At 38.6% G+C, this 27,125-nt stretch overlaps 1 protein-coding gene across 4 annotated transcripts in view; it reads left to right on the top strand.

Annotated features, from left to right (window-relative positions):
• FGF14 (fibroblast growth factor 14) overlaps nt 1–27,125 on the top strand; it is a 683,612-nt gene that overhangs the window by 468,038 nt on the left and 188,449 nt on the right. Inside the window, exon 1 of one of the 4 annotated variants that reach the window (XM_054445792.2) lies at nt 10,667–11,157. The exons of the other annotated variants lie outside the window; for them this stretch is intronic. Coding sequence (XP_054301767.1) covers nt 10,965–11,157 — 193 coding nt within the window. The 5' untranslated portion in view covers nt 10,667–10,964. Of the gene's footprint in view, nt 1–10,666; nt 11,158–27,125 lie in introns of those variants that run through there. 4 annotated transcript variants of the gene reach the window in all.

The following is a 27,125-nucleotide window of genomic DNA, read 5'->3' as shown; positions in this document are numbered from 1 at the left end:
ATACAGTACAAATATGTTAAACTGCTGTCTCCTATCTGTACTCAAATACCCATGACATAAACGAATCTGAAACTTGTCCTGCTAGAACTAAATCTCTTGAGAGGATCACGAAGCCCATTTCATGGAGAGATGAACACAAGCCTGTGAGCATGGCAAGCACAGGCCTCTCCTGAGCACAGCTGACTGCATCGATTAGGTGTCTTGGGGAAAAAATTCTGTTTGGACAGTTTATCCCTCCCTGTTGGGGAGAGATTCATTTGCTGATATATCTTGGTGCTTTCAAATATTTTATGTATATCTGCAATACATATAAAACAAAACCTGTCAAGTGCAATGGCCGCTATTCCTGACTCACAACCAAAGACTTCTTTTAACCATTGGGTACCCTCATCCCTGAAAGCCAGTTTCAAATCTCTGTAGGACCTCAGAGGAGGGTACAGAGAGAAACAACACAAAAAGGCCAAAAGGGGTGAAGGAGTGAGCAAAGAAAAATGTGGTGAGCAGGGCTTGTCTTGGGGCCCTAAAATTTGTTTATTTAAAAATCTCCATGATGTTCTCTCTGAAATAATTCCTTTTCCTGAGATTCCTCTTCCTCTGTCCACATAAAGCTCCAGGAAATATTTGGTTTCTCTAAAAATCTTTTGCATAAATGGCACCTTTCCATTTGCAGTCAGTGTCAACCTATATGGTTAAGGCAAATTCTTACCTAAGGAGCTCATCTAAATTTCTGAAAGGAAAGAGCAATTATCTACTTCCCCTACAGCTATATAAAAATGAAAATGGAATGGGGAAAAAAGACTTGCAGAATCTATTTCCTTCATTTGGCAATAGCCTTAGGCCCCAAATCTCATTTTGTAAAGCATCACATGTCTAGCTTTAGTTTTATTTAGCTGGATTCTATGGCCTTAAATCTCATGAAAGGCATGTTATAAACTCAAGAAATTAAATTCTTCATGGATTTATGTGGGGCTTAGAAAAATGCATTCTCACAATCTACTGGGGAGCATAATGGTCCTGTCTTCACAATCACTGAGAATTGCTGTACGTTTTTTTCTGAGAGATGCAATAATTAAAGTCATAAGAAATTCAGGTAAGCAGGTGGTACTGGAGCAGTCCAGCAAATGATAACACGTAACACTGAGCAGGGGAGTAAAGCAGCCGAGGAAGCAGGAGCAGGCAATCATTAGAGATTCAATCGAGTAAACAGCTGGTGTTTAAAAAATTATGTTGGTAGGAAACAGGACTCTCATTTAAAAACCGGCATTTGGAAGCAGCTATTCTGTCCATCAGAGTGGCGTGGGTGACTGTCAAAGGCTAGGAAGGATTCTGTTTCTGTGTGTTTTGGATACAGGGTAGGTGTGGTAGACGGAATGATTGCCTCCCCCAAGGTGCCCATATCCTTATCCCTGCAACCTGTGAGTAGGTGAATATGTCAATTTACATGATTTTGCAGATGCGATTAAGTTAAGGATCCTGGGATGGGGAGATATTCCTGGATTATCGGGTGGGCCCAGTGAAATCACTAGGATCTTGAAGAAGGAGGCAGGAGGATCAGAATCGGTAGTAGGAAATGTGACAATGGAAGCAAGATGCAAGTCATGGTCTGTGAACCAGGAAGGCAGGTGGCCTCTGGAAGATTAAACAAACAAACAAAAAGCAGGGAAATGGATTCTTCTCTCAAAGCCTCCAGAAGGCTCTGCAGACATCATGACTTAAATCCAGTGAAATTGATTTGGGACTGTCTACCTGCAGAACTGTAAGAGAATAAATGTGTATTTTTAAAAGCAACTAAGTTTATGCTAATTTGTTACAGAAGCAATATGAAACTTATACTGTAGGTTACTGAGAAAGACTCAGGGGAATGATTTAAGATCTATATTTTTAGCAGTTACATACAATGTAGAAACTAGGCTCAGGAATAAGGCATTAATTTAAAATTATAACATTTCCTACATGCATGCACTTTGGAAATTACTTTGACTTGCATCTTTTAGAAGTAGATTACAAGATCAGAGGCGGATTAATAGCAACTTTGCCAGAACCTGAAGCCTTCTGGTATTTAACTAGACTTTCTGAAACCCTGCACACTAAGGTGCCAGTTGTCCCCAGAGATTAGAGCATGCGGAACCTGCAGGAGGAAGTGCCCTCTTAGTTGTAGAGAGTTTTTGGAAGAATGTAGAATATAGTAGTCCCTGGTATGCTTTCAGGTCATATAATTAAAGTGTATGAACTTTGATGCACTGGCTTTTACTGCATTTGTGTCTTAGTCACCAAACTGGGCCAAAATATGATAGCAAATTTGTATGTAAAATAACGTTCTAAAAAACTGGAAAAATATACCAAAATATTTGAATGTTGGGATTAGAGGCAATTTTTATTTGTCATTTATTTTTATATTCTAATTGTACTTTTATAGTCAGAAAATGTAGAATTGGATGTTGTGTTCTCATTCTCATTCTTTCTTTGCCCTCCTCTACAGTTTTGGGTTCTTATTCTTGCTTTGCTCACAGAGCTTTTTAAGAGTTGAATAAAAATTGTGAACCCTGGTATTATCAACATGCACATGCACACCTTTTTTTCAGCATAAATTTCAGGGGAATCACAGATAATCCCACACCCATCCTTGGAGCTTCTGGAAGTCCTTGGCTCCTATGTAAGAGTTCTTATTCTACACTGGTCACTGTGTCAGATATGTATATTTCAAATAGCTGACTGCTGGGTGGCAGATAGTGTGATAGAAAAGGCATGTGCTTAAGATCTGTTTCTTCCACTTCGTAGCTGTGTAACTTTGGCAATCATTTAACATGTCTGGTGCTTAATTGCCTCTTCTGTAAAATAGAGATCATGATGTCCACTTCACTAGAACTAAAAGCTTTTCACAAACTATTATACACATATTATTTGGATGTTTTATAAACAGACATGCTCTTGTTCCCATTTAAATAATTATGACTGAAATATTCTCTAATTTATTATTAATTCCCACTTAACTATTATCCAGAAAAATTTCAAATGTGAATGTAAAAGTTCTATGCTGTGAAGGTAGTAATGAAAACAGATTACTAAGAGGCATGAACTGGGAGTTTGAAAATGGCTTTTTAAAAAAAATCACTATTTTAATTACCTTTAACAGAGTCAGAAATTTAGTTGTGTGTTTTGGCACACATGCATACAAGCATGTGTGTGCAGATGTACAAGTTTACATATATGTTTAACTCATGTATGCTAAATGCAAAGAGCATAATCTTAATCCAGCTCACTTATTTCCTATGAAAGTGGTCATTCTAGAAATTATTGAAAAGAAACTCATTACAGTGCTAAATATGAAAAAGATTATATCACATGTGCACAGGGACTCTCTTTGCATTGAGATTATAAATGAACTTTCCTTTCTCAAACTTTCTTGGAAATTGAGTAATTTTTTTTTCTGTTGAGGTATTCAATAGTGTTAAAAATTCACTGATCTATTATTAAAATGCTTGGTATTTTAATCTTCCACTACTGATTTAAAGTAGGAAAAGATTTGCCAATATTCACAACTCAGAAATGACTTCTATGCCCATTTTGGATTCACTTTAGTATTGAAGGCTGGAAGCTACTGAAAATATTTTTTCCAACGTATTAGCTGGATTAAAAGAAAATCACTAAATTTGTAAAGCTAAACCATCTGCTAGTATGAATCTGGTATTGCTTCTATAGGAAAGAATGTTCACAAGTTTTTAGTACGAATAGTTTCTAATTTTCCTTTATTGAATCAAAACATTAAGCAACAATAAAATTCCTTCCAGTTTTTTAATAGATATAAATCTGTTGCCTACCAGAAATAAATATATCCAGCAAAATTAATCAACAAGACTGTTATAACATTAATGCAATCACTTGGTTTTTGAAAATCTAATTTAGAATTATTTAATATTCAGTTAGATCAAGCTTTGATTCTAAAATAAAGGTCAATAATACTATCACAGCAAAAATAAAATGTGATCTTGAACTTAAACTGTAATGAGCGGATAAGCAGTCAGTCTTAATTAACTAGTTGAAAATTTGCCCCAAGTACATACTAATATGACTTTTTAAATATCCTTCCAAATTAGTAAAAAATGAAAAGGGACATCAATATCGATTACCTTTCCAGAAGTATCTCAAACATTTTCAAATAGAACCCATTTATCGAGAAAGGAGATTAAAACAAATGCCAATATATATCATATTTAATTCCACTGAAGCTCACCCCAAATTGGTTTATAATAATTTAATTGTGGAAAAAATAATGTTGGACTTTCATATTTTATCTTTAATTTGGGAGATGTTGAAAAAATGTCAAAAGTGATTCACAAAGGAAACCATGTGACAAAATGGAGTGAGTCATTTAATGTATGAAAACGATCAAGTACACGTCATATTTTAGTGATTCTTAGATGCCAATACTTTTTATGTATAAACACCTTTAAAATTCATATGTGTATTATAATTTATAAAATAACATATCTTAATGAAGTGCTTTTATTTCTTTCATCAAAGTACCTAAAATAATCTTAAAATTAACAGCTTCTTAAATTTGACAAATTTAGGAAAGGCAAAATAGTGGCTATGACAATGTTAGAAATGAAGGAAAAGTAATAGATTTTTATTTGGAAAAATAACATGATAGAATTTAATGTAGATATCAGCATACAAAATGTGTTTTTTGGATTTTTTTAATTCATTTGAAGGATAAATAAAAAATAAAATCCATGCACTTTTTTTTTTTTAGTAAACTGTATCAAAATTTATCTACTTGGAAGGCAAACAAAGTATGCAACAAAGTCATCCAGAACATAATGGAACTCAGAATGCAATAGGAAAAAATTTAATAATAAATTCAATTTCAATAAGGCTGTTTCTTGTTTATATACTCTCCTCACTTCGAGTTTATATACTTTCGTATTTGTAGATAATTTTAACAAATACATTTATCTGGTGTCAAATTCTATAATGGATTACATGATTAGATGTAGCAAATTTGAAAAGGGGCATATTGTCAATTTATCAATCGACAATCTGAAATGAGGAGACAAGATAGAAAAGTGTGTGCGTGTGTGTGTGTGTGTGTGTGTGTGTGTTAGGACGTGTGGAGAAGTGGTGAATCACAAATACCAGAAGTCCTTTTTGATTCAAATGGAATCAGTCTCACATCCTTCAGTAAACCCCGAGGGTGTCACTGTTGAAATTCAGAACTCAAACTGTTTGTCATGTTTGGTTGAGCCCAGGACATCAAGCAAAGGCTAAAGTATTTTTGTATTTTCAGTGTATCCTATTTATGAAGTTGAGGTTGTGTGTAATCCAGATAGAATTTTAGGTGTCTTGGTGCTTAAAGAGATCAAGGATCTCTTTAGGTACCATGGGGTACTTCATCCTTGACAGACTGGGTTAAGCAAGATTTTCTCTTCCTCTTATTTGGTATTAACTGTCTATTTGTTCAGATATCCAATGTCTTAATCCTTTCAATACACAAATCTTTATTGAGCACCTACTTGCCTGGCACCATTTTAAGCAATGGATATGTGGCAGTAAACAAATGAGACAAAGTCTGTACCTTTAGAGGCTTATATTTTAAACAGGGAAGACAGCCCAAATAAATAAGGAAAGTACATGGAAATTTTAAAAGTTGTACGTGCTATGTAGAACCATAAAGCAGGGTAGCAAGAAGGAAATGTCTGTGTTTATGAGTTGTAATTTTACATAGATTTGTGAGCAAAGATGTGAGGAAAGATTCGTAGGAGATGAGAGTCAGATGAAACAGCAAGTATAAAAGTCCTGTCATAGGAGCATGCCAGGTGGTTTGATGGACAGCAAGTGGTAAGTGAAGGGAGATGAATAGAGATGATGTCAGAGAACAACTGAAGGCAGAGGTGGGGCACAAATCACATGAGCCATGGCAGGGCACTACAGTGAGGACTTTGGTTTTGATGTATAGGATTTTGTAGTTACTATTGTAGTATAATCGCCCAAAAGATGATGGTGGTAGGTAGTAGTGGAGGTGGTGAGAGTGATATCTTGGATATATTTTGCAGATAGACAGGATAGATCTTACACAAATATATATGGGGTATTAGAGAAAGAAATGACATTAATATGATACTAAAGTTTTCAGCCTGAGGAACAAGAATGAAGTTGCCATTTCAGAAGTGGGGAGGATTGGAAGAACATGTTTAAGAAGGAAGAACAGTAGTTCGTTCATGGCCATTTTAAGCATGAGACACTTACCTATCAGATATCTTTGTAGAAGTTTCAATATAGCTCTCTCTTTATTCAACAATTGCTGGTGTTAGTAGAGGAATTATGAAGTTTTTAGAAAGTGCCCTAAATTCAGTATTAATTAGGGGTAGGTGGCAAGAAGTTTCCCAGAGAAGATATCGATGCTGAGACCTAAACTATAAGCTCCATCAAGACAGAGCCAAAAAGTCTCTTTATTTGTATTTAAAAATCTGTTGGCAAGGCATGGTGGCTCATGCCTTACTCTTTAGCTGATGATTTTTTTTTTTTTATCACCAAGAGGAGTGTGAGGATAGGGCAATAGAAATCTTCCAGGTAGAGGGAACAACATACTTAAAGTTGGAGGACCAAAAGGATCATAGCATCTTCAGGTGACCATCAAGCATAGTGTACTAATTACCTTCCAAACTGATGCTTGCATAGTGCTTTAGTGTTTTTAGAAGTACTTTCTCATAGGCCCTCATCATAGTCTCTGAAAGGTAGAGAAATGTTTTTATTATCAATCAGTTGGTGTGAAAGTAGGCTTACGGGACTCAGTTCACAAATCTAGTCAATAATAACTAAGGTTTGAACTTGGGACTTATTTCATCAAAACTTAAAATAATTTCTTATGTTTCGAATTATTTAAAATCTTGTCATGCATCCACTGTGGGGGGGGGTGGTGAGGAAATTTACGTAGGGGATACATATATTTTGATATTGAAAAAACATGGAAACTGCAAAAGAATTTACAAGATAGAAATGAGTAATCTGGAAGATGGTGATAATACAGTCATAGCTGTCATTTTCAATTACTTAGGGTGTGCCAGATGTGGTACTAGGATCTTTACATTTATTTACTAAATTTAATCTCACAGCAGTCGAAAAGGAAGTTCTGTTTTCACCTCAATTTGGGAGATGAAGAAATTGAGGCTGAGAGAGACTAAAGCAACACATTGGAGGTCGTTATACAGCTAGGAAGTTGCAGTCAAGAAATGAACCAAGAACCTCTGAAATGAGAGTTCAGGCTCCCAATAGCTTGGTCAGGAGCTACACCACCTGGGCCGTACTTTATTTTCCTCTTTATAACGTCAAAGGTAAAATTAACAACTCCAAGGAGGTTCTGATGAGTGAGAAATTATTTTCTGAACTACAGTAACCTTTACATTTGTGTTCACCGGCTCTGAATCGGTTTTCACCCTAGCTTTCCACACTCTTTTATCACAGCTTAAGACAGCAGATGGCTCTCTTGCGTTTTCTTTCACTTACCTCCATCCGTAAACAACTAAACAGCGTTTTGGGGAGGTAAAATGAAAATGCAGGGATTAACCTAAAAGACCTTGATTATCCCAATGCTGCCCCTCTCTCCAAGCTCCCTTAAAATAGGAAGCTACGTTGAAGAGAAATGACCGCTTGAGGCTCCTGAAATTCACAGCCAGAATAGATGCCCGGAGACTCCGGAGTCCGCTGTTCCAGGAGCTGCGCCAGGGGTCGGAACGCTCGAGAAAGAAAGAGTATCTCTCGGTTATGGAAAAGCTGAAAGGCTTTGTGCTCCAAGGTGTTATTAATGTCGGCAGAAGCTGTGAAGATTAATTTCCTTCCCACCTTGAGGGAAAAAAGTGAGAAACTGCTTTTAGGGGAGGAAAGTGTCAGAGACCCTCACAGCCAGCACTTTTCTCAATCAGCGAACTTGCTTCTGCTGGGAGAGGTATGGCTGGGGCGGGATCCCTGTCCGCGGTGCTGAATGTCAGGCTGGTCCGAGGCTGCTGAACAACGAAGGGAGGGCTCTGAGAGGGCCAAAAACTGACCTTCTGACCCCCCAGTCCAAGGATTTGGGGGAAAGACTGCAGCATAAGAAAATGCCTGCAAAAATAGAGGCACAGCTATAAGAACAAGAAGCTTAATGTCACTCTTTTCAAATTAATATAGTTGGCACATACGTCAAAAGGCTTAAAGAATCTTTAAAAATAAACTAGTTGTGTTGGGGAAGTCATACTAGATTTAAGAGGTCACTATACTTAACATTTTACTTTTTCGAAACACTCACTGCAAGAAGCCTTTGATAATAAACCTGGATGCTTTAATCTTACAGTCACTTGCAAATTCAAATCTAGAACTTCTGAAATGTACAAATGGCCTTTCTTCAATAATAGAAACCAAGAGTAGTGACTCTTAATGTTCAGTGGGACTCATTTCAGTGAATTAAAGCAACAGACACACTCAATAGCCATTTAGTTATTTTCATCTCTCTTTTAGATATCTTTCCCTTTTTAAGCGGGACTACAGCAACACAACATACATGCACACTCACAAAAAAATGGAAGAAAAGAGACATATGAAACAGAAAATAGAGAACGGCAGAGCAAAATAATTAGCATGCCCCTTTTTCTCACTTTTGTTATTTTATGAGTGACTAGAGATTGCAAGTTTCTAGCAAAACAACTCTAGCATATTCCTTTTAATAATTGTAGAATTTGTAGATGTAACATAGCAAAGTGTAGAAAATAAACTTCCAGAAGTACACTTTTTAATATATGACAAACACCATCCTAAAGCCAATGATGCCTGCCTTAGATCTAAATCTACACACTCTCATCAGGTTGCATTTCCTTCCCAAAAGGAGACTTGTTGGTAAATGTGGAGTGAAGGTAACAAACAGCAGCCCAGCAGTGGCTGCTTCCATGGAGAAGCTGTGGATAAGTTGCTTAGAGCAGAAGGTGTCCAGCCTCCCTGTAATCTGCTGCACTTCCCCCCAGTTGCCTGGTGGCGAGTACTTTACTGCCTATTCCTGAGACAAAGAGAAAGTGTGTTTTGGTTGAGAACTGCTCCCAGGGCTGCCTGCGTAGTGTGCCTGCCCTCTTTCCAGCTCTAAAGTAGTCGCTGGAGAAGAAGGTTGTTGCAAGTCTCTTGATTACCAAGTGAGTCTTCTCTCCCCCTTGCTTCACACTGAATTTCCAGAAGTCTAGTTTGAGTATTTCTTTTTCTTTAGCTGCCTGAGCTGATAGGCAAAGCAGTGTAAAGCGAAGGGGAGAAAAGTAAGAAGCCTGGAGCCAGAGCTGCACTTGGTTCTGCCACTCTGGTGTATCCTAGAAACCACGGAACTGTGTTCATCCAAGCATGAAGTGTTTCTCTCCCAACCTCCCCCCGGCTTTTTGTTTTTTTCGGGTGCCCTCCACTGCCGCCCTTTCTCTTGGACCTTCACATTTTCATTTATCCAAGAGGGAACCGCTGTCGGGACACAGACAGAAAATCAAGGGGAGGAGACGCCGGCTGTTGTATTTGAATTTCAGACACAGTTCAGATGGCTTTGCTCCCTGACAGAGCTTCTCTGCCCAGGGACACCAGAAGATGACAGCTCAAATTGGAGTGTCCTGTCTGGCTGCTTTTCACTGTCCCTGGAATAGTGTGACACCCTCTTCTGCCCCTTATATTTCTGCTCTGACCTCTTCAATATTCTCCTGGGCGTTTATCCTACCCAGCTGCTGTTCTGTAGCAGCTACTGCGGCTGTCATCTCCTCCTCCCAGGGCTGGGGAGCATATTTGGGAGTGGGGTCTTTCTATCTCGCATAATCATACCTTCTTCCCTTCTCTCCTTCCCTCCTTCCCTTCCCTCCGTTTTGCTCCGTGTAGCCTTTCAAAATGACAAACCTACCCTTCCTGCAGCAGAAGGGAGGGTCCTGCAAGTTTGGGTGGACTAGGTGAGGAGTGGAGGCGCCTCCCTCCTCCCTCCACCCCGGGGTTGGGGGTGGCGAGGGGGGGCGTTGGTGCTGAAGGGATTAGCAGGGAGGGCGGAAACCACCTCGCCCTCCAACCGCTGCTGAGAGTTTCAGTGCACCGGGAACCACGTTAAGACCCAGAAGCCCCAACCAAGCCGCGGAAGCCTCGGGAACCAGCGAGTTGCATCTAAGAAAAAGCGCCCCGATGTTCCTTCAATTCCACCTGCTTTGGCTCGGCCTCTTGGCACCCCACCCCTGCAATCCATCTTAGCTTTATTTCTTATTATTTTAAAATCATTATCTATACGTTTTGTTTGTTTCTGAAGAGGTACATCAGGAGGGGGACCACATAGGTGGAGGGGGTGTAGTGGGGTGGGAACGGAGCGTTTGATTAGAGATCTCAGGGGAGAAGATTGGTCTCTCCAGATGCTGATTTCCAAAGCACTTGACAATCACCGGTAGAAGCCGAGAGCGGGCGGCGCCGGCGGCGGTACCGGCCTGGGGGCAGCTGGAGCCCGGCGCTGAGTCCTGCCCAGCGGGACCCGGACCGACGGACGCGCAGAGACCCTGCCGGGACCCGCCCTCCAGCCGGCGCCCGGGGAGCCGCCGGCCGGCTCTATCTCCCGCCCGGGAGCCGGGCAGGGCGAGAAGGCAGCCCGAGTGGCGGTGGCGACCCCCGCCAGGGTTCCGGCGACGAGCGGTGACCGGCAGCGTCCGCAGCCGCGGTCCCGCGCTCCACTCGGACGTGACCAAGCGGCGGCAGCCACGACCTCCGGCTTCCCTGGATCGTCCGGCTGCGCCCTGGGCGCATCTGCGCGCTTGGCCCCGCGCCCCGCGGAGAGGGCTATGGGTCCCAGTCAGGACTGAGCGCCCCTTCCCCTCTCCCCAGTCCCGCCTGGCGCCCCCTTTGCCCCGAGGGCGAGCCACGGTCTGCGCCGCCGCCTTCCCCTCCGGTGCCCCCCGGCTCGCAGTCCTCCGGCGCCCTCCCTCCCCGGACCTGTTCCCGGGGCCACCATGGCCGCGGCCATCGCTAGCGGCTTGATCCGCCAGAAGCGGCAGGCGCGGGAGCAGCACTGGGACCGGCCGTCTGCCAGCAGGAGGCGGAGCAGCCCCAGCAAGAACCGCGGGCTCTGCAACGGTAACCTGGTGGATATTTTCTCCAAAGTGCGCATCTTCGGCCTCAAGAAGCGCAGGTTGCGGCGCCAAGGTCTGTGGGGGTCATGATCGGGAGATGCGCCCCGGGTCGCCCCCTCCCCGTCTAAAAGCAGCTGCTCCAGGCTCCTTCCCTCCCTCGGTTTTTCCGGCCCACCCCGGCCCCGGCCTCCCTTCTGAGCACTCTGGGCGCCGTCGCGGGGACCCTGGAGTCCGCTGTTGGGCAACCTGTAGCCGCCGAGAAGTGCAGCCGCCAGAGATAGCAAGTTGGCTGCTCCTCGCCGGCGGCTCCTGCCCTCCGCGTCCCTGCAGGCTGGGCTCTGGGAAACCTGTTCCCCCTGAGTCTCGGCTTCCCGGGAGGACAGGGACTGGCTCTGGAACGCGGGGCACCCCTTCCTGCCACACCCGGGGTCGAGCCACCGCTAGCAGTCTGATCTGAGCTGGCGGGGGTTTCCATGGGGGTGGGCCTGGCCTCACTTGGTCTCTGGGGTCTCCTAGAAACCTCCCGGGTTCCCAGACCTTGGCCAAGTGAGGCGATCCTGGCGGTGCCCCAGCGGGAGCTGCTGTAGAAGGAGTGGAGGGTGTGTGAACTATGGCCCAGTCCGCTGAGGTTCAGCAGAAGGCTGCTTAGCGCGCAGCCCTGGGCTCTGCAGCCCTTCAGTCAAATCCTGGGATGGGGACAGAGGCTCAGGGAGTGTAAAGAAAGAATCCGAATTGCGGGGAGCAGGGGGGCAGAAGTAAAAATCCCTAATGTGTGTCAGTTTTAATTGGAAAAACTGGCGAATTGCTTGAGACACAAGCCGTTACTATATAAATGTGACTAGAATAGTCACCTTACTACAGGTATTTCTTTGAGAAACTAGTGCCTAGGATGACCTTCTTTCGCTGCCTTTGAAATGCTAGGGTCTGGGAAGGCATCCTATTCAGGAGCCAGGCGCTTTTGTCTCTCTCTCTGCCTGTCTCTGCATCCAGTTGCTAAGGCTGGTTGTTTAGAGAGCATGTGGTGTGTTCTGTGGGGGAAATGGGCATTGCTGCCTTTTCATAACCAAGTGGGGTTGGTAGGAAACATTGAAGAATATATTTACGTTAATGGGAGTATATTTTTGCCCAGCACATTACATTGTCAGCTCCCAGCTGTATTTGTTTTAAATGCCCTGTTGTTCCAAAGACGGGGGATAGAAGCATAAGCTATACATGTGTTTCTCAGAGAGTGAGTGCGTGTCCTTACATTTGCAAATTGATGACCAAAAGTTTTGATGCTTTTTTTTTAAAGGCTAATGCTAAATATTTTAAAAGGACAATTGCTTGTTGTCACATTTAAGAAATTGGAGATTACTTGCTCTTACTATCAAGCTTCAAAGGCAAAGATAGGAAGAAAATCAGAGTGGAAGTTCTGTTAGAGAAATAAAATTATATAAGTAAAATAGGAACTTCTTGTTGGAGAATTTGGGATCAATCATATTTTCAGACCAGTACTCCTACACTGGTCTGAAAATTAAGAAAAAAATGGATTTTAATTTTCCACTTTAGCCTAGAGCCTTATTCAGCCTACCTTTGTGTAATGAGACCAACTCGACCGCCTTAATCACTGCTGATAGACGGAGGATCAATCTATTATGACTTAAATTGTGCTTATCCTCTTATGTCATCAAACAGACTATCTGTTAGAATACAGTTTTCACCACATACAGCTCCAAATTGGCTGTCTACACAAAGTAAATTAACATACTATCTACTAAATAAGCTTATTTTAATATAAACAATGATTAAAACTTGTGTGTATTTCTTAAGAATATAGCCAGTAGATTTTATAAATATGAACAATAAATGTTTTGTGCCATATTGGGTGGCGAAGGAGGATTTGCTTTACACTTAATGAATTTTAAGTTGGGGGTTTACTTTTTTGCCAGTATAGAAAGCTATCTGAATTTTCTAATGGTCCATTTCTCCATTTTCAACTCTGACTGCTCTGTTGGTATTCCTGATTTTGAAATGATAAGCAATCTTCAATGTTCTGTAAGAAAAATATATTTAAGATCACTTTCTACCTTACTTTGGACAGGAAAATAGAAGAGAAGATATCTTATAAGGAAATTGTATGAGAATTTTTTATTCTTCTTATATTTCTTATATAAAAGTATATATATTCTTCAGAGGAGAAAAATACAGATATATCTCTTGACTATCAGAAAAGGATTAATTTATTAGTATCACTAATTTTAAGCAAAACAAATATTAAGATTTTATGTTATGTAAATTATATATTGACATATAATAGTATGCTTTTATATTATTATATATAACAGTGTAATTATTCATTTATTTAATTAAGTATTAGGACATATTTTCAAGCATATTTACCTTCTTCTTACACACTCTTTACATAGGGAATTGCCCTCAGAAAATTTTTTAAAAATCATATTTATTAAAGATACAACATTTAAGTCTGATGGTTTTATATGTCTTTATAGCTGAAAATAATTAATATAACAATTATTGAATCTTTACAATCTGTTAGGCTCTGTAGCAGGTATTATATATATACAGCAGTGAATAGAAGAGTTGAAGTTCCTGCCATCATGGAGCTCACAAACATGGGGTAGAGAGTCATTGCCTATGGAAAGGAACAAATTAATAAGAAATAATAAAATTCAAAGTCCTATAAAGCATGAAGAGAGCTGGGATAAAGAATTATGGGGGAGAGAGGGGTTGGGGAGAGGGATCTAATTAGATAAAGTAGTCAGGGTGGGCAACACTGGGATCCACAGGTTGAGAGATGACAGGTAAGAAGGATGCAGAGATTTTAAGAGCAGGTGGAAAAAGCAATGTGTGTGCAGAGACCTTGACGTGGAAAAAATCTTGTCCCGTTGGGAGAAAAAAAAGAGGCATAGAAATTTTAAGCACACTGTCAAGTAGAATATAGTGTGATATGCTTGAAAACAGAATAAAGAATAGCTCCACATTTTGTGTTTTGGGGAAGGGTAATACAGATTTTTTAAATGTAGGGTTTTAAAAAATCCTTTATCAAGTAGTAATTTATTTAATGTAAAGTTTATTGAGTTGGAGCCCTACACCCACACTCTTACCTATCTCCATCATCCCTACCCCTATAGAAGAGTGATGTTTATACCAGTTGACTTGCTCTTATGAAGGACAGAAATTTGCAAGATGGCTATTAATGGCGTGGTAGGCAGCATGACTGCAACCCACCTTTCCAGATTCAGCTCCATCTACCTTCCACCGACCTCCACAGATTTCAAACACAATACAATGCCACACACCCTGCAGATTAGTCATATGCTTTCAAATCCTTATCCTTTTGTTTGTGCTTTACTGTGTGTCTAGCATCTTCTCCTCACTTCTACATTCACCTGTTGAAATTATGAAATTACTCTCATTTTGAAAAGCTGAGAGAAAATGCCATCTCCTCTGAGAAGCCTTCCCTCATTTGATACAATGAAAAATAATTCTCCTGCGGCATTTCATACGTCACTGTTGTTGTTTATACCTGATAATAATTAAGTATACATATTCAGCTGATTGTAGGGAAGAAGCAAAGTCTGTGTTTTCTGCATCTTCATAGGTTCTCAAATCTTGATAGAGTGTTTGCCATATACTGGGTTCTCCTCATTGCCCTTGGATTGGAGTGAAATAAGGAAGGTCAATAGGCCCAAGCTAAAAAAGAAAGTATCCTTGAACCAGAGTGATCTAACTAGATAATTTTAGACATAAAAATACTTTTCAAATTTTATACCTTTTTTACTTTCCCTAAATAAATATAATTATATCGTTTTTAAAGAGAATTAGAGGGATTACATATTTGTGGGTTATTTATAAGAATGCAGGAATATAAACAACCTAATTTTAAAGCTTGACTAATATATGAACATAGATATTTACATATATTGATTTAACCAAAGAAAAGGGAATTTACAAGGAAATCAACAGTTTGCAAATAGTTTTATTATTTGGAATCTTAACAAAAATGAAAACTAAAGTAGCCACTGACTACAATGATGTATGGTGAACATTGTATCCCCAAAAGTGTTATGTTTTTATTATGAATTTTTCAATCAAGAACCATAATTGTTCACAGGATAATAACCTTTCTAAATCTTTGGCATGGCTGCTAATGCAGTTGTTTCTTGAGATTTACTTTTTTGGGGCTGTGATCATGAGAGCTATGGTATTAGGTGCCATGTATGCTTAATCAGCAGGCACCTGGGCTTCTTACTAAAAATTTAACTAAAATAAATTACAGTATGTATAAGGAATGGAAAGTGAGGTACTTAAAATGTGTTTTCAAGTTAATGCATAATATAAAAAGCAGAAATGTATGTACACCTATAGAAATAAAACTACTTTGCTCCAGTGTGATAGTGAAATCCATCAGTTATTCTAAGAAAAGTGTCCTTCCTTCTTACAAGGTGCTATGTAAGGAAACAAGTGTCTACCCTCTCAGAAAATAATCCACAGCAAATAGTCATCAAAAAACCACTGTTTTTGTGTGCTACTGTTTTAGTGTCATTACCATGTGCTCATACAAAGACCACATGCTTGTTTATTTTGGCTGCTTAGGCTAAACTAAAACAAGGGAACATTTTTCTAAAAAGCATTTTTTATTTTTTGGAAGATATTTTCTCTTTGGTGTTGGTGTTCTAAGGCCATACCCATTGGAGTCTTACTACATATTGATACCTGTTGCTAACTTTTTGATAATTATAATTTTATTATTTGTTAGTTGTATTAAGGTTAGATCAAATTATGGTCTTCTAAATTAAAATGTTGAGTTTTGTTTTGTTTTGAACAAGGGACATACTATAAATGCAATTTCTAAGCCAGGAGTCTTATGAGAATATTACCAGATTGGTCAATGAAATAATGTTAGAGACAAAAGCGTTCATTGTTTATGCATTTTCCTCCTGTGGCTTAATTGTTATGATTTCACAGTCCATATTTGCTATACGTTTCTGAAAATGTTTAATACCTCAGTAGTTCAATAAGTAAAGTGTAAAATAGTGTAACAGATTAGGTATAATGTAATTAAACATAAATGGTTTGCTTTGGGTTTAGTTATATCCATAGATTGAGTTGAGTTTACATATATTAATAACCTATGGCCAACTGACTGGTGAAGAAATCCTGTGACCTTTCCTAACAAGATTTCAGATACACAAAACCTTCTGTCCCAAAGTTGCCATAATCAATTATAGGCTTCACTTTACATTTTGAATTTGAGTACTTTTACATTTAGCCCCAAACTTGTGATTTTTGTTAGTAATTCCATTCTCTATGATGTTACTGTGAGAACAAGTATTTTCAAACTCAACAAGAACCTCCCTTCTCTTTGGTGTAAAGTTATGTGTTCTAAATTTTATTTATTTAAATTTTTTTAAATGGTAGAAATTTAAAAGGAAAGGTTTCTAAATATGATTTATCCACTTAGATCTGGAATTCTATATTTTTCCTAGATATAATTTATATTAATGTCTCCCCAAATGGTGAGAAACTTTAGCCAAAGAGGACTATGATATTTAGATAATACAAATGTTATATAATATTTCAAATATTGTTTTAGCACCCAACAACTAAAACACACACACACACACACACACACACACACACACACACACACACACGAATCCAAATCTCTAAGAGACCATTTCAGAGACCCCAATGCAATTTAAAGCCAGTTACAGTGTTTGCATTAGAAAACAACTAATTTAGTAGTTTTTGTCTATAATCGTCCAGCATTCAGTTTAAGAAACTCAGATCACATGAAAATGTCACCATTTGCTGTTTACTGGGGTGACAGGATACCAGTAGGCATGCGTAGAAATCCAGACACAGTGTCTACACCATTTTATGATAGGTACTACTTTGTCATTCAGAAAAATGTCTCCTTTCATAAAATTATATTTTGTAATTTATTTTGTGGAATGTATGTTTCTCCCTATGATTTTATGGTTTTTGATATTGGGATTGCTAGGAACCCATACAGCATCACCATAGGGAAGGGCCACTTCAAAGTCATTGTCTCACCAGTGCCTGGCATACAACTAACACTTCAGAAGTATTTGCTGAGTGAATGAAACATACCACATTTGTCAGGACATATATGCAGCAGAAGCATAGAATACAATTGAGATAAATGAACACATAGCAATGGCTATAACTGGATAATTATTATTTTTTTGGTCTGATTTACTTTTTATTTATTTATTTTTATACTTTAAGTTTTAGGGTACATGTGCACAATGTGCAGGTTTGTTACATATGTATACACGTGCCATGTTGGTGTGCTGCACCCATTAACTCATCATTTAACATTAGGTATATCTCCTAATGCTATCCCTCCCCCTTCCCCCCACCCCACAACAGGCCCTGGTTTGTGATGTTCCCCTTCCTGTGTCCATGTGTTCTCATTGTTCAATTCCCAGCTATGAGTGAGAACATGCGGTGTTTGGTTTTTTGTCCTTGTGATAGTTTGCTGAGAAGGATGGTTTCCAGCTTCATCCATGTCCCTACAAAGGACATGAACTCTTGGTTTTTTATGGCTGCATAGTATTCCATGGTGTATATGTGCCACATTTTCTTAATCCAGTCTATCATTGATGGCCATTTGGGTTGGTTCTAAGTCTTTGCTATTGTGAATAGTGCTGCAGTAAACATACGTGTGCGTGTGTCCTTACAGCAGCATGATTTATAATCCTTTGGGTATATACCCAGTAATGGGATTCCTGGGTCAAATGGTATTTCTAGTTCTAGATCCCTGAGGAATCGCCATACTGACTTCCACAAGGGTTGAACTAGTTTACAGTCCCACCAACAGTGTAAAAGTGTTCCTATTTCTCCACATCTTCTCCAACACCTGTTGTTTCCTGACTTTTTAATGATCACCTTTCTAACTGCTGTGAGATGGTATCTCATTGTGGTTTTGATTTGTATTTCTCTGATGGCCAGTGATGATGAGCATTTTTTCATGTGTCTTTTGGCTGCATAAATGTCTTCTTTTGAGAAGTGTCTGTTCATATCTTTTGCCCATTTGTTGATGGGGTTTTTTTTTTCTTGTAAATTTGTCTGAGTTCATTGCAGATTCTGGATATTAGCCCTTTGTCAGATGAGTAGATTGCAAAAATTTTCTCCCATTCTGTAGGTTGCCTGTTCACTCTGATGGTAGTTTCTTTTGCTGTGCAGAAGCTCTTTAGTTTAATTAGATCCCATTTGTCAATTTTGGCTTTTGTTGCCATTGCTTTTGGTGTTTTAGACATGAAGTCCTTGCGCATGCCTATGTCCTGAATGGTATTGCCTAGGTTTTCTTTTAGGGTTTTTATGGTTGTAGGTCTAACATTTAAGTCTTTAATCCAACTTGAATTAATTTTTGTATAAGGCGTAAGGAAGGGATCCAGTTTCAGCTTTCTACATATGGCTAGCCAGTTTTCCCAGTACCCTTTATTAAATAGGGAATCCTTTCCCCATTTCTTGTTTTTGTCAGGTTTGTCAAAGGTCAGATAGTTGTAGATATGTGGCATTATTTCTGAGGGCTCTGTTCTGTTCCATTGGTCTATATCTCTGTTTTGGTACCAGTACCATGCTGTTTTGGTTACTGTAGCCTTGTAGTATAGTTTGAAGTCAGGTAGCATAATGCCTCCAGCTTTGTTCTTTTGGCTTAGGATTGACTTGGCAATGTGGGCTCTTCTTTGGTTCCATATGAACTTTAAAGTAGTTTTTTCCAATTCTGTGAAGAAAGTCATTGGTAGCTTGATGGGGATGGCATTGAATCTATAAATTACCTTGGGCAGTATGGCCACTCTCATGATATTGATTCTTCCTACCCATGAGCATGGAATGTTCTTCCATTTGTTTGTATCCTCTTTTATTTCATTGAGCAGTGGTTTGTAGTTCTCTTTGAAGAGATCCGATAATTGGATAATTATTAATGTATTTAACAACTACCTGCATGACACTCTGTGTCTATTGAGTACTATTTAATCTTCACAGCAAACCCATGTGGTAGGTACACTACATTATCCATTCATTAATACATTAAATTATCCAGTAATCGATAATACACTAATATTATCCATTCATTCATTTTACAAATGAGGAATCGGAAACAAACAAAAATAAAAAGCTTGCATAGCTTTAAAGAGTGGGGCTGGGATTAGGAGAAGGTCTGCTAACTGGTTATCCCATCTGCCTGCCTACTATTTGCCTGCACTTACAAGGCTGAATTTGGCTGAAGAAAAATACACAGACACATTGGTCCTACTTTAAATTCACAGTCAATAACCTCAGGGGGCCCCTTGGTACATTTCTTTTTTAAAATCCATTTTCACTTAACTGGATCATATTTCTTACCTTACTTCCCTTCAAACCTGTTATGTCTCCTCTCCCATTTCTACTCTCAGCTATATCCTTACTTCTATTTGTCTGAGAAAGTAGAAATAATAAGAAATAAATGTTCACATACTCCACAACTGCTTTTATAACTCTATCTGCAGATCTATCCATTTACTCCTCTTTTTATTTTTTTACTGAACTTGGGGATAAACTCCTAGTGCTGTAATCTAAGGTCAAGACCTCCACAAATTTAGCATTAGACCCTCTCTCCTACTCAGGGAAATCAATCCAATAATTTTCCTCTCTTCTGCATCATCCTACTGTATTATCCCACATCCTCCTGTATTATCCTTACCAGTATTTAAATATGCTCTGATATTTAGAACATCTTAAATAATTATCCCATGTTAAAAAAGAATCCCCTCTTGATCATGCATTTCTCTCTAGCTATTGAATTAATTGTCTGTTACTGGCAAAACTCTTTGAAAGAGAAATTGCAACTATCCTTCTCCCATTCTTTCTTGGACCCTTTCTAAACAAGTGTTTGTCCCCAGTAACAAACTGGTCTTGTCAAGGTCACCCATGACCTGCAAGTGATCAAACTCAAGATTCTGTTTTCAGTCCTTATCCTACCTGTATAGTGTTTGGCATTCACATTTTCATAATAAATTTGTATTTTTTACTACAAAGTGGTAAAGTCAGCATCAAAATACTTTTAACCTACCATTTACCCAACCAGTACCCTTTATGTGATCATCTTTTTATAGTGACAATATATCTGGGTTTCTAATTGAGAGTATTAATACGTTAACTATTCCATGTGATTTGATGTTCAGCCAAACACTATTAGTACTCAGTTGGTATTCGGGTACTATTAGAAGGCAATGCTTGGTGTTTCCTTACTTGGGAAGAATATTCCTTTCATCACATGTATTTGTGTTTGGACAGAGTGACTTGTCTCTATAAAACAGAAGAAGATGAATGGTCTTTCTGAGAATTAGTCTTTATATTTAAATATAATAGATTTGTGATTAAGCAATGGCTGCTTTTCAGACTCCTTAATTACTATCATAGCAGATAATAATTGGCAAACTAAAATATTAGTTTGCTTAATGATAAATATCACTCAAGTTTAAGCATTATATAGAAAGAAATAGTCACAAACTTTGGAAGGGCCATTTATCATAGTTCATTTTCTCTATGTGGAATGTTTTCATGGATAGATTTGTTCCTTATTTTTACACCTAAGTGTTTCAAGTAGTGATAATATGTTCTACCTCTTCTTTATCTACCTATTACATAGAGAGACATAATTAAGGTAATGTTTTTACATTTGTGTTTTTAGTTTTTCTATGTTAATTTTGTCAAAATGACAAACAGCTTTTAAGGTATAGGCAAATGGCAAAGAGCTGGAAATTAGAGTAGATGAACAAATTTATAGACAGAATAATATTATCTCTTCCATTGAGATTTTCCAGGGGTAACATGTAACTACTTGGCTCAATAGTGAGACATGAATGCAGTGTCTTTTCTCAGGAAACTCTTGAATGATGGATGGGTATTTGCTTGTTTGTTTTCTTCAGAATCCAACAATTCTCTTTCTTTTGAAAAAGCCTTTAAAATAATGTGATTCTCATTGCTTAATGTCTTTTTATTACACCACATGCCTCATTTTATCTCTTTGAATTTCTGTAAATAATTCCTGCTTATCCTTGGATACAACATGCCCTTTAAATATTTGTTCATGGCTTTTTTATTCTTCTTACCATTTGGCCAACTTACAATTGTTTAACTCTATTAATCTTTCTGCATAAGTAAATGCCACCAGCACCTTAATCATTTCTGTGGCTTAGGTTGTTCAATAATTACCTTATCCTTATTCCAGCAAATAAGATGACTGCTGTTTTCATGAAGAGAATTTCATGCTGAGGCCAAACTTGGGGTAGAGAAGACTGAATGCATTTGCTGTCTTGCTTCTCTCTGGGGTGGGATCTGATCTGAATACAGGGATGAGGATATTGTACAAATCTATGCTAGGTAGAAGCAGTCTTCTTGGTTTCATACCTGACGAATTAAAAGAAAGTGTAGGGAAAGTAACCAGACATCTTCACTGCATCTGCTCAGATGAGAAGTGTTGCATACCACATCTCATACTTCTCCCAACAACAGGGCGTAGTTGGTATTATTTTCATTTCATGGATGAGAAGAAGTGAAGGAATTTTTCCAGGGACTCATAGTGGTCAGGGATAGTATTTGAACACAAGTCTGACAAATATGGGGTACAGTTTTAGAATTAACTCAATGAATCCTAAATCATAATAAAAGTCAGCATTATACTCTAGTGTCTTCCTGGATGTACCCATAGAACAGGCTAGAATGTCAACCACAAGATTCCCTCTGTTCATTCCTATTATTTTTTATTATTATTATACTTTAAGTTCTGGGGTACATGTGCAGAATGTGCAGTTTTGTTACATAGGTATACATGTGCCATGGTGGTTTGCTGCACCCATCAACCCGTCATCTACATTAGGTATTTCTCCTAATACTATCCCTCCCCTAGCTCCCCACCTCCCAACAGGCCCCAGTGTGTGATGTCCCCCTCCCCATGTCCATGTGTTCTCATTGTCCAACTCCCACTTATGAGTGAGAACACGCGATGTTTGGTTTTCTGTTCTTGTGTTAGTTTGCTGAGAATGATGGTTTCCAGCTTCATCCATGTCCCTGCAAAGGACATGAACTCATCCTTTTTTATGGCTGCATAGTATTCCATGGTGTGTATGTGCCACATTTTCTTAATCCAGTCTGTGATTGATGGACATTTGGGTAGGTTCCAAGTGTTTGCTATTGTGAATAGTGCCGCAATAAACATACGTGTGCATGTGTCTTTATAGTAGAATAATTTATAATCCTCTGGGAGAACATGATGCAGAAACTGCTGGGACAGTAATGTTACAAATGATGAACACCCTGCAGAAAAGAGCCTTCTCCAGATCTGCCTCCACTCCTTTCTGTTCAATGCATGGGACAATAGTTTTAAAAGTTATATAGGGCAGCAGAGTTCAGACACGTTTGTTCCATCATCTCTTAGACTTTCCTTTTGGAGTAAGCCACTAAAGAGGGTGAAGCAAGGTTGAAGTTTTCCTATAAGATTTCAAGTATTTCATGTTTGTCCAGCTTTCATTTTCTGCATCCCAATGCCTTTGCATTTTGGAAAATTATAAAAGTTGCAATAGTTGCTGAAGTTTCAAGAATATGGCGCTAATGAGCAAAGGTTTCCTGTTCCCATGCTACTGCTGCTGAACTGACACATTTTTTATCATTAGAAATGCCCCTGGTGTCCAAACACTCCCATAAACGTTATCGTTTTTACTTTCTGGATGCTTGTATAGTCAAGTGAAACTGAGATGCGTATTACACTGTTAAGTACTTTTTTGCAACTTTCTATGCTAACAAATCAGGCTAACCTAAAGGTAAAGGTACAATGTTTGTGTCTTTGTGAGTTTTGCTTTTGTCCTATGGTAGTAGTTACAATGAATTCTTTTGCAGAATCTCCCCAGGAACATTCGTTTGCAAGCTAAGTCTTTCTATTTGTTCACTTTTTAAAAAAGGAAACAGCACTTTGCAATATCCATTTTTAAGCAATAACCGGTGTCATCATAATTGACTAGCCTCACACTGCTATTCCTTCTCTTTTTTAAATTTTCTGCAACATTCTCATTGGCATCTCCAGAGATAGGCCTGTTGATTTTTTTTCATAAAACCTGAATATAAGAAAATACCCCAAATTTCACCTGCATTTTGTCTCACACATTTCCATCAGTATTATTTACCACTATCCTTACTAGAGCCCAAAGGTCCACAAACAGCTGCCACTCTTCATGGTGTGGTGGGTGCTGGTAAAGCCCTAGAGGCAGACAACACTCTGGGCCTTGTGCTCCCACAAACTGGCTGGAAAACTTGGGCAGGTCTGTTAACACACAGAGACCTCTATGCAATGAGCCCATTGTACAAGACAATCTGATAGATGCCTCTCAGCTTTCAATTCTTCTTTTGCATGCTATGTAGAGTCCCTCATGAATTAGATCTTAGAACATTGAGGCAGTAGTGTGTTCCTTTGCCACAGGAGTTACATGTTACATTAGAAGGCCATCTACATTGTGGTTTTAATTTGTAGGATGGATACTTAAGGTATCCATGACTTCAACACTATGCAATCTATGCCTGTAACAAAATTGCACCTGCACTCCGTACACTCATACAAACAAGCAAACAAACACAAAAGGCCCTCTGGAGAACAGGACTGTCCTCTGGATGCTGACAGTCTATGTTCAGTGCCTGTCTCCCTGTCTCTGCCTCACCCCCTTTCTTTAGGGTTGGCTTAGACTCCATGCTTCCTGTTAGCTGCTCATTAAATGCAGCCTGAAAATAGTTGGTTAATCATCTTTGTATATTCTATAGATTCTGTGTATTTGTGGCACACAGCCCTCCCTCCTTCCCTATAGTCACCCTGTTCTATATTTAGGCAGATAAAAGCTACACTTTTCCTGTATTTACAGATTTGAATATAGAGAGAGGAAAAAAAAAAAAAAGCCTACTCAAGTCTCCACTAAAAGTCTGTTTAATGCCTCCCAGTATTTATAGAACTCGATTCTTCCAGACATTTTTATTTGTTTTATCTTAACAAGTCTCATTATTTTCTTCTAGGGTTCAAATCTGCACAGAATTATTTTTAAAAATTACAGCTTGTGTACATAAGAGCAGTCACACTAGGTGCAAAGTTAAAACCTATTTAAAGAGAATAAAGCTTCAATGAGGAAATATGGAAATAATGACAAGCCTAGGAAAAGAGGTCTAACTAACATGAATGACCACATACACACACACACACACACACACACACACACACACCACAATTAGAGTCTCCACAACTCTGATCTGTAACTTAAATGAATGTCAAATTGCCTCACAGGAATTTCAGATCTTCAGTCTGAAGTTCTGGTAGGTAATATTGAACATATTCCTCAACAACAGCATGCATGCGTCTAAATAGTCACTAGAATTCATTGGAAAAAAGCAATAAACCCCAAAATAAACAAACAAAAAACCTCAGAAAACTGGCAAGCTGATGTAGATGGCAACATTGGATGAACTAGAAAACTGAGACCACTGGATACTAATCAATTTGAGATAATAGTATCAGCTAGCTTTCTTTGGAAGAGAGAGAGAAGCACTAAATAAGTGAGGTTCTCAATTTTAGTAAGTTGCATTATTCAAACATAGAACTAAAGCTATTAGATTTTTATTAAAAGTGCCTCCTTTGAAAGAAGGCTAGACTAATGTGTTTCTGATTATCAATCAGCCAGTGAAATTTCAGATTCTCAAAACCATGACAGGATTTTGAGCAGGAAAAACATCCCTTGGTAAAACTCTCAGTAAATAGTAATTTTCCAAGTGAAGAAAATAATTATAAGTCAAGAGAATTGCTTTACGGCTTCAGGAAGTTAGTTATTCTGCACTTACTGGTGCTTGCTTTTAAGGTGATTTCATTTAGAGTGTATTACACACAGATGGTTTGATTAAACATACGAGTTAATAGTGGCTTGGTATCAATATTGGCTGCATCAGTATTGGCTGCAAGCATCTTGTTTCATGAGGAAAAACGGGGTGGGCTGTAAACTGCATATATTGACATGGTATTTAAAGTTCCAATTAAGAAACTATATAGCACACACAAATATTGGGTATTTGTCTGTTGGGTTTGTTGTTAAGAAATGTATGAGCTTCTTTCTTTAAATACCTCTGAACACTGTAAAGAACCTTAGATAGACACAAGAAAAGCCAAGAAGCTTAAAAAAAGACAGAGCATAAGGACAGAAAATAATAATATAATAAAAAAAGGGAGTGATAAACCTCTAAAATGTAGGTACCAGAATTCTTGGGATGGGGGACCTTGCCTACTCTTGTATATATTCTTATCTCAGAGTGGCTCTAAGTATATGGTCCTCTTGAAGCACTTTTTGTTTTGAATAATCTAAGAATGTTGCTAAATTGATAAAACGGAGATATTCCTGTGGTTTCAAGTAAAAATAAAGCAACCAATATCTTAGCTCATCAAACTTCATCATTATCTGCATTGAACTTCACAAAAACTTTGATGTGGTGATGGTATCACAAGTATATGAATATGTCCAAACTCATCAAAATGAATTGCATTTTTGTATGTTAATTGTGTCTCAGTAAAGCTTAAAAAACCCTTTAAAGTAGACAATATTCTCTTTATTTTTCAAACGAAAGAATGGAAACTGACAGATGTTAAGTAATTTTTCCTGGGTCATATAATCTATGGTGGTAGTAGTACTTTTCGATTTCTTCTGCACAAACTCCTCGCGTTTCTGTTTGTTTGATTAGTTGGGTTTTTTGGGTTGTTTATTTGTTTGTTTTTTGAGACAGCGTCTTGCTCTATCCCCCAGGCTGGAGTGCAGTGGTGCAATCTCGGCTCACTGCAACCTCCACTTCTGGGGTTCAAGTAATTCTCCCACCTCAGCCTCCTGTGCAGCTGGCGTTACAGGTGCACACCACAACCTCTAGCTAATTTTGGTATTTTTAGTACAGACGGAGTTTCACCATGTTGTCCAGGCTGGTCTTGAACTCCTGACCTCAGGTGACCCACCTGCCTCGGCCTCCCAAAGTACTGGAATTGCAGGCGTGAGCCACCGCATCCCATCTGAATTCCCCATTTTGATATGACTCCCTCTTCACTTGGGGTCTCTTTGATAACAAATAAGAAAAATGGACAGAGGGCTAGTTGCAAGAAATCAGATTTGGAAGTCACTACTTGGGAAGTGGGAGGGAGACATCAAGAATTATGGCTTTAGTTCATCTTCTCCCATCCCTTTCTCGCAAATGTTGCTATTTCAATAATAGGAATTCCACCATATTTTTTTTCAGAAAGATTTTCTTTATATTTTGTTTCATAAAATTTGAAACACCATAAAATTCAGGAGACAACCTAACAGAATAAATGTTCTTCCCAACCTGTGGGAAAAATTATAATCCTCTTTCTGTCCATTCCTAGCTTTTATTTCTCCTCTAAAAGGCATTTCTTTTATTTTGATTAGAAAATCCTTTCAGTATTTCTCAAGCAAGACTAAAGTTGAAGATACATAAAATTCCTAGAGTAGAGCACTTGGGCAGATTTATTAGATAACCTGTATATTGAAGATGATGTGGAGGTTATTTAATTCTATTTCATAAATGTTATAGCAGTTTTTACATTCAAAATGCTATTTCACTTTCAAAATAAATATTGTTGAGGTATAACATGCACATTAAAAGAAGTCCACAAATCACACACAACTTAGTGAATTTTTACAGAGTGAATAAATACACTTGTATGAAGACCATGCGGATCAAGAATAGAGCACTACCCGGCCCCCAAGAAACGCTCCTCACTTGCTTTTCCAATCAATGAAACCTAAAAGCAGCCACTCTCTTGACTTCTAACACAATATATTAGTCTTGCCTACTTGAAAAAAGTATATATCATTGATATTATGCAGCATGTACTTTACTGTGTCTGGTTTCTTTTACCTAATATTGTATTTGCAGGTTCATTCATGTTATCTCTGCTAGTAGTTCATAAAATCTGTAGTGATGTCCCCCTTTTTTTGAGATTGA

Source organism: Pongo pygmaeus, chromosome 14 (genome assembly GCF_028885625.2).
Source record: "Pongo pygmaeus isolate AG05252 chromosome 14, NHGRI_mPonPyg2-v2.0_pri, whole genome shotgun sequence".
NCBI lineage: Eukaryota > Metazoa > Chordata > Mammalia > Primates > Hominidae > Pongo > Pongo pygmaeus.
This window is presented reverse-complemented; position numbering and strand designations above follow the sequence as displayed.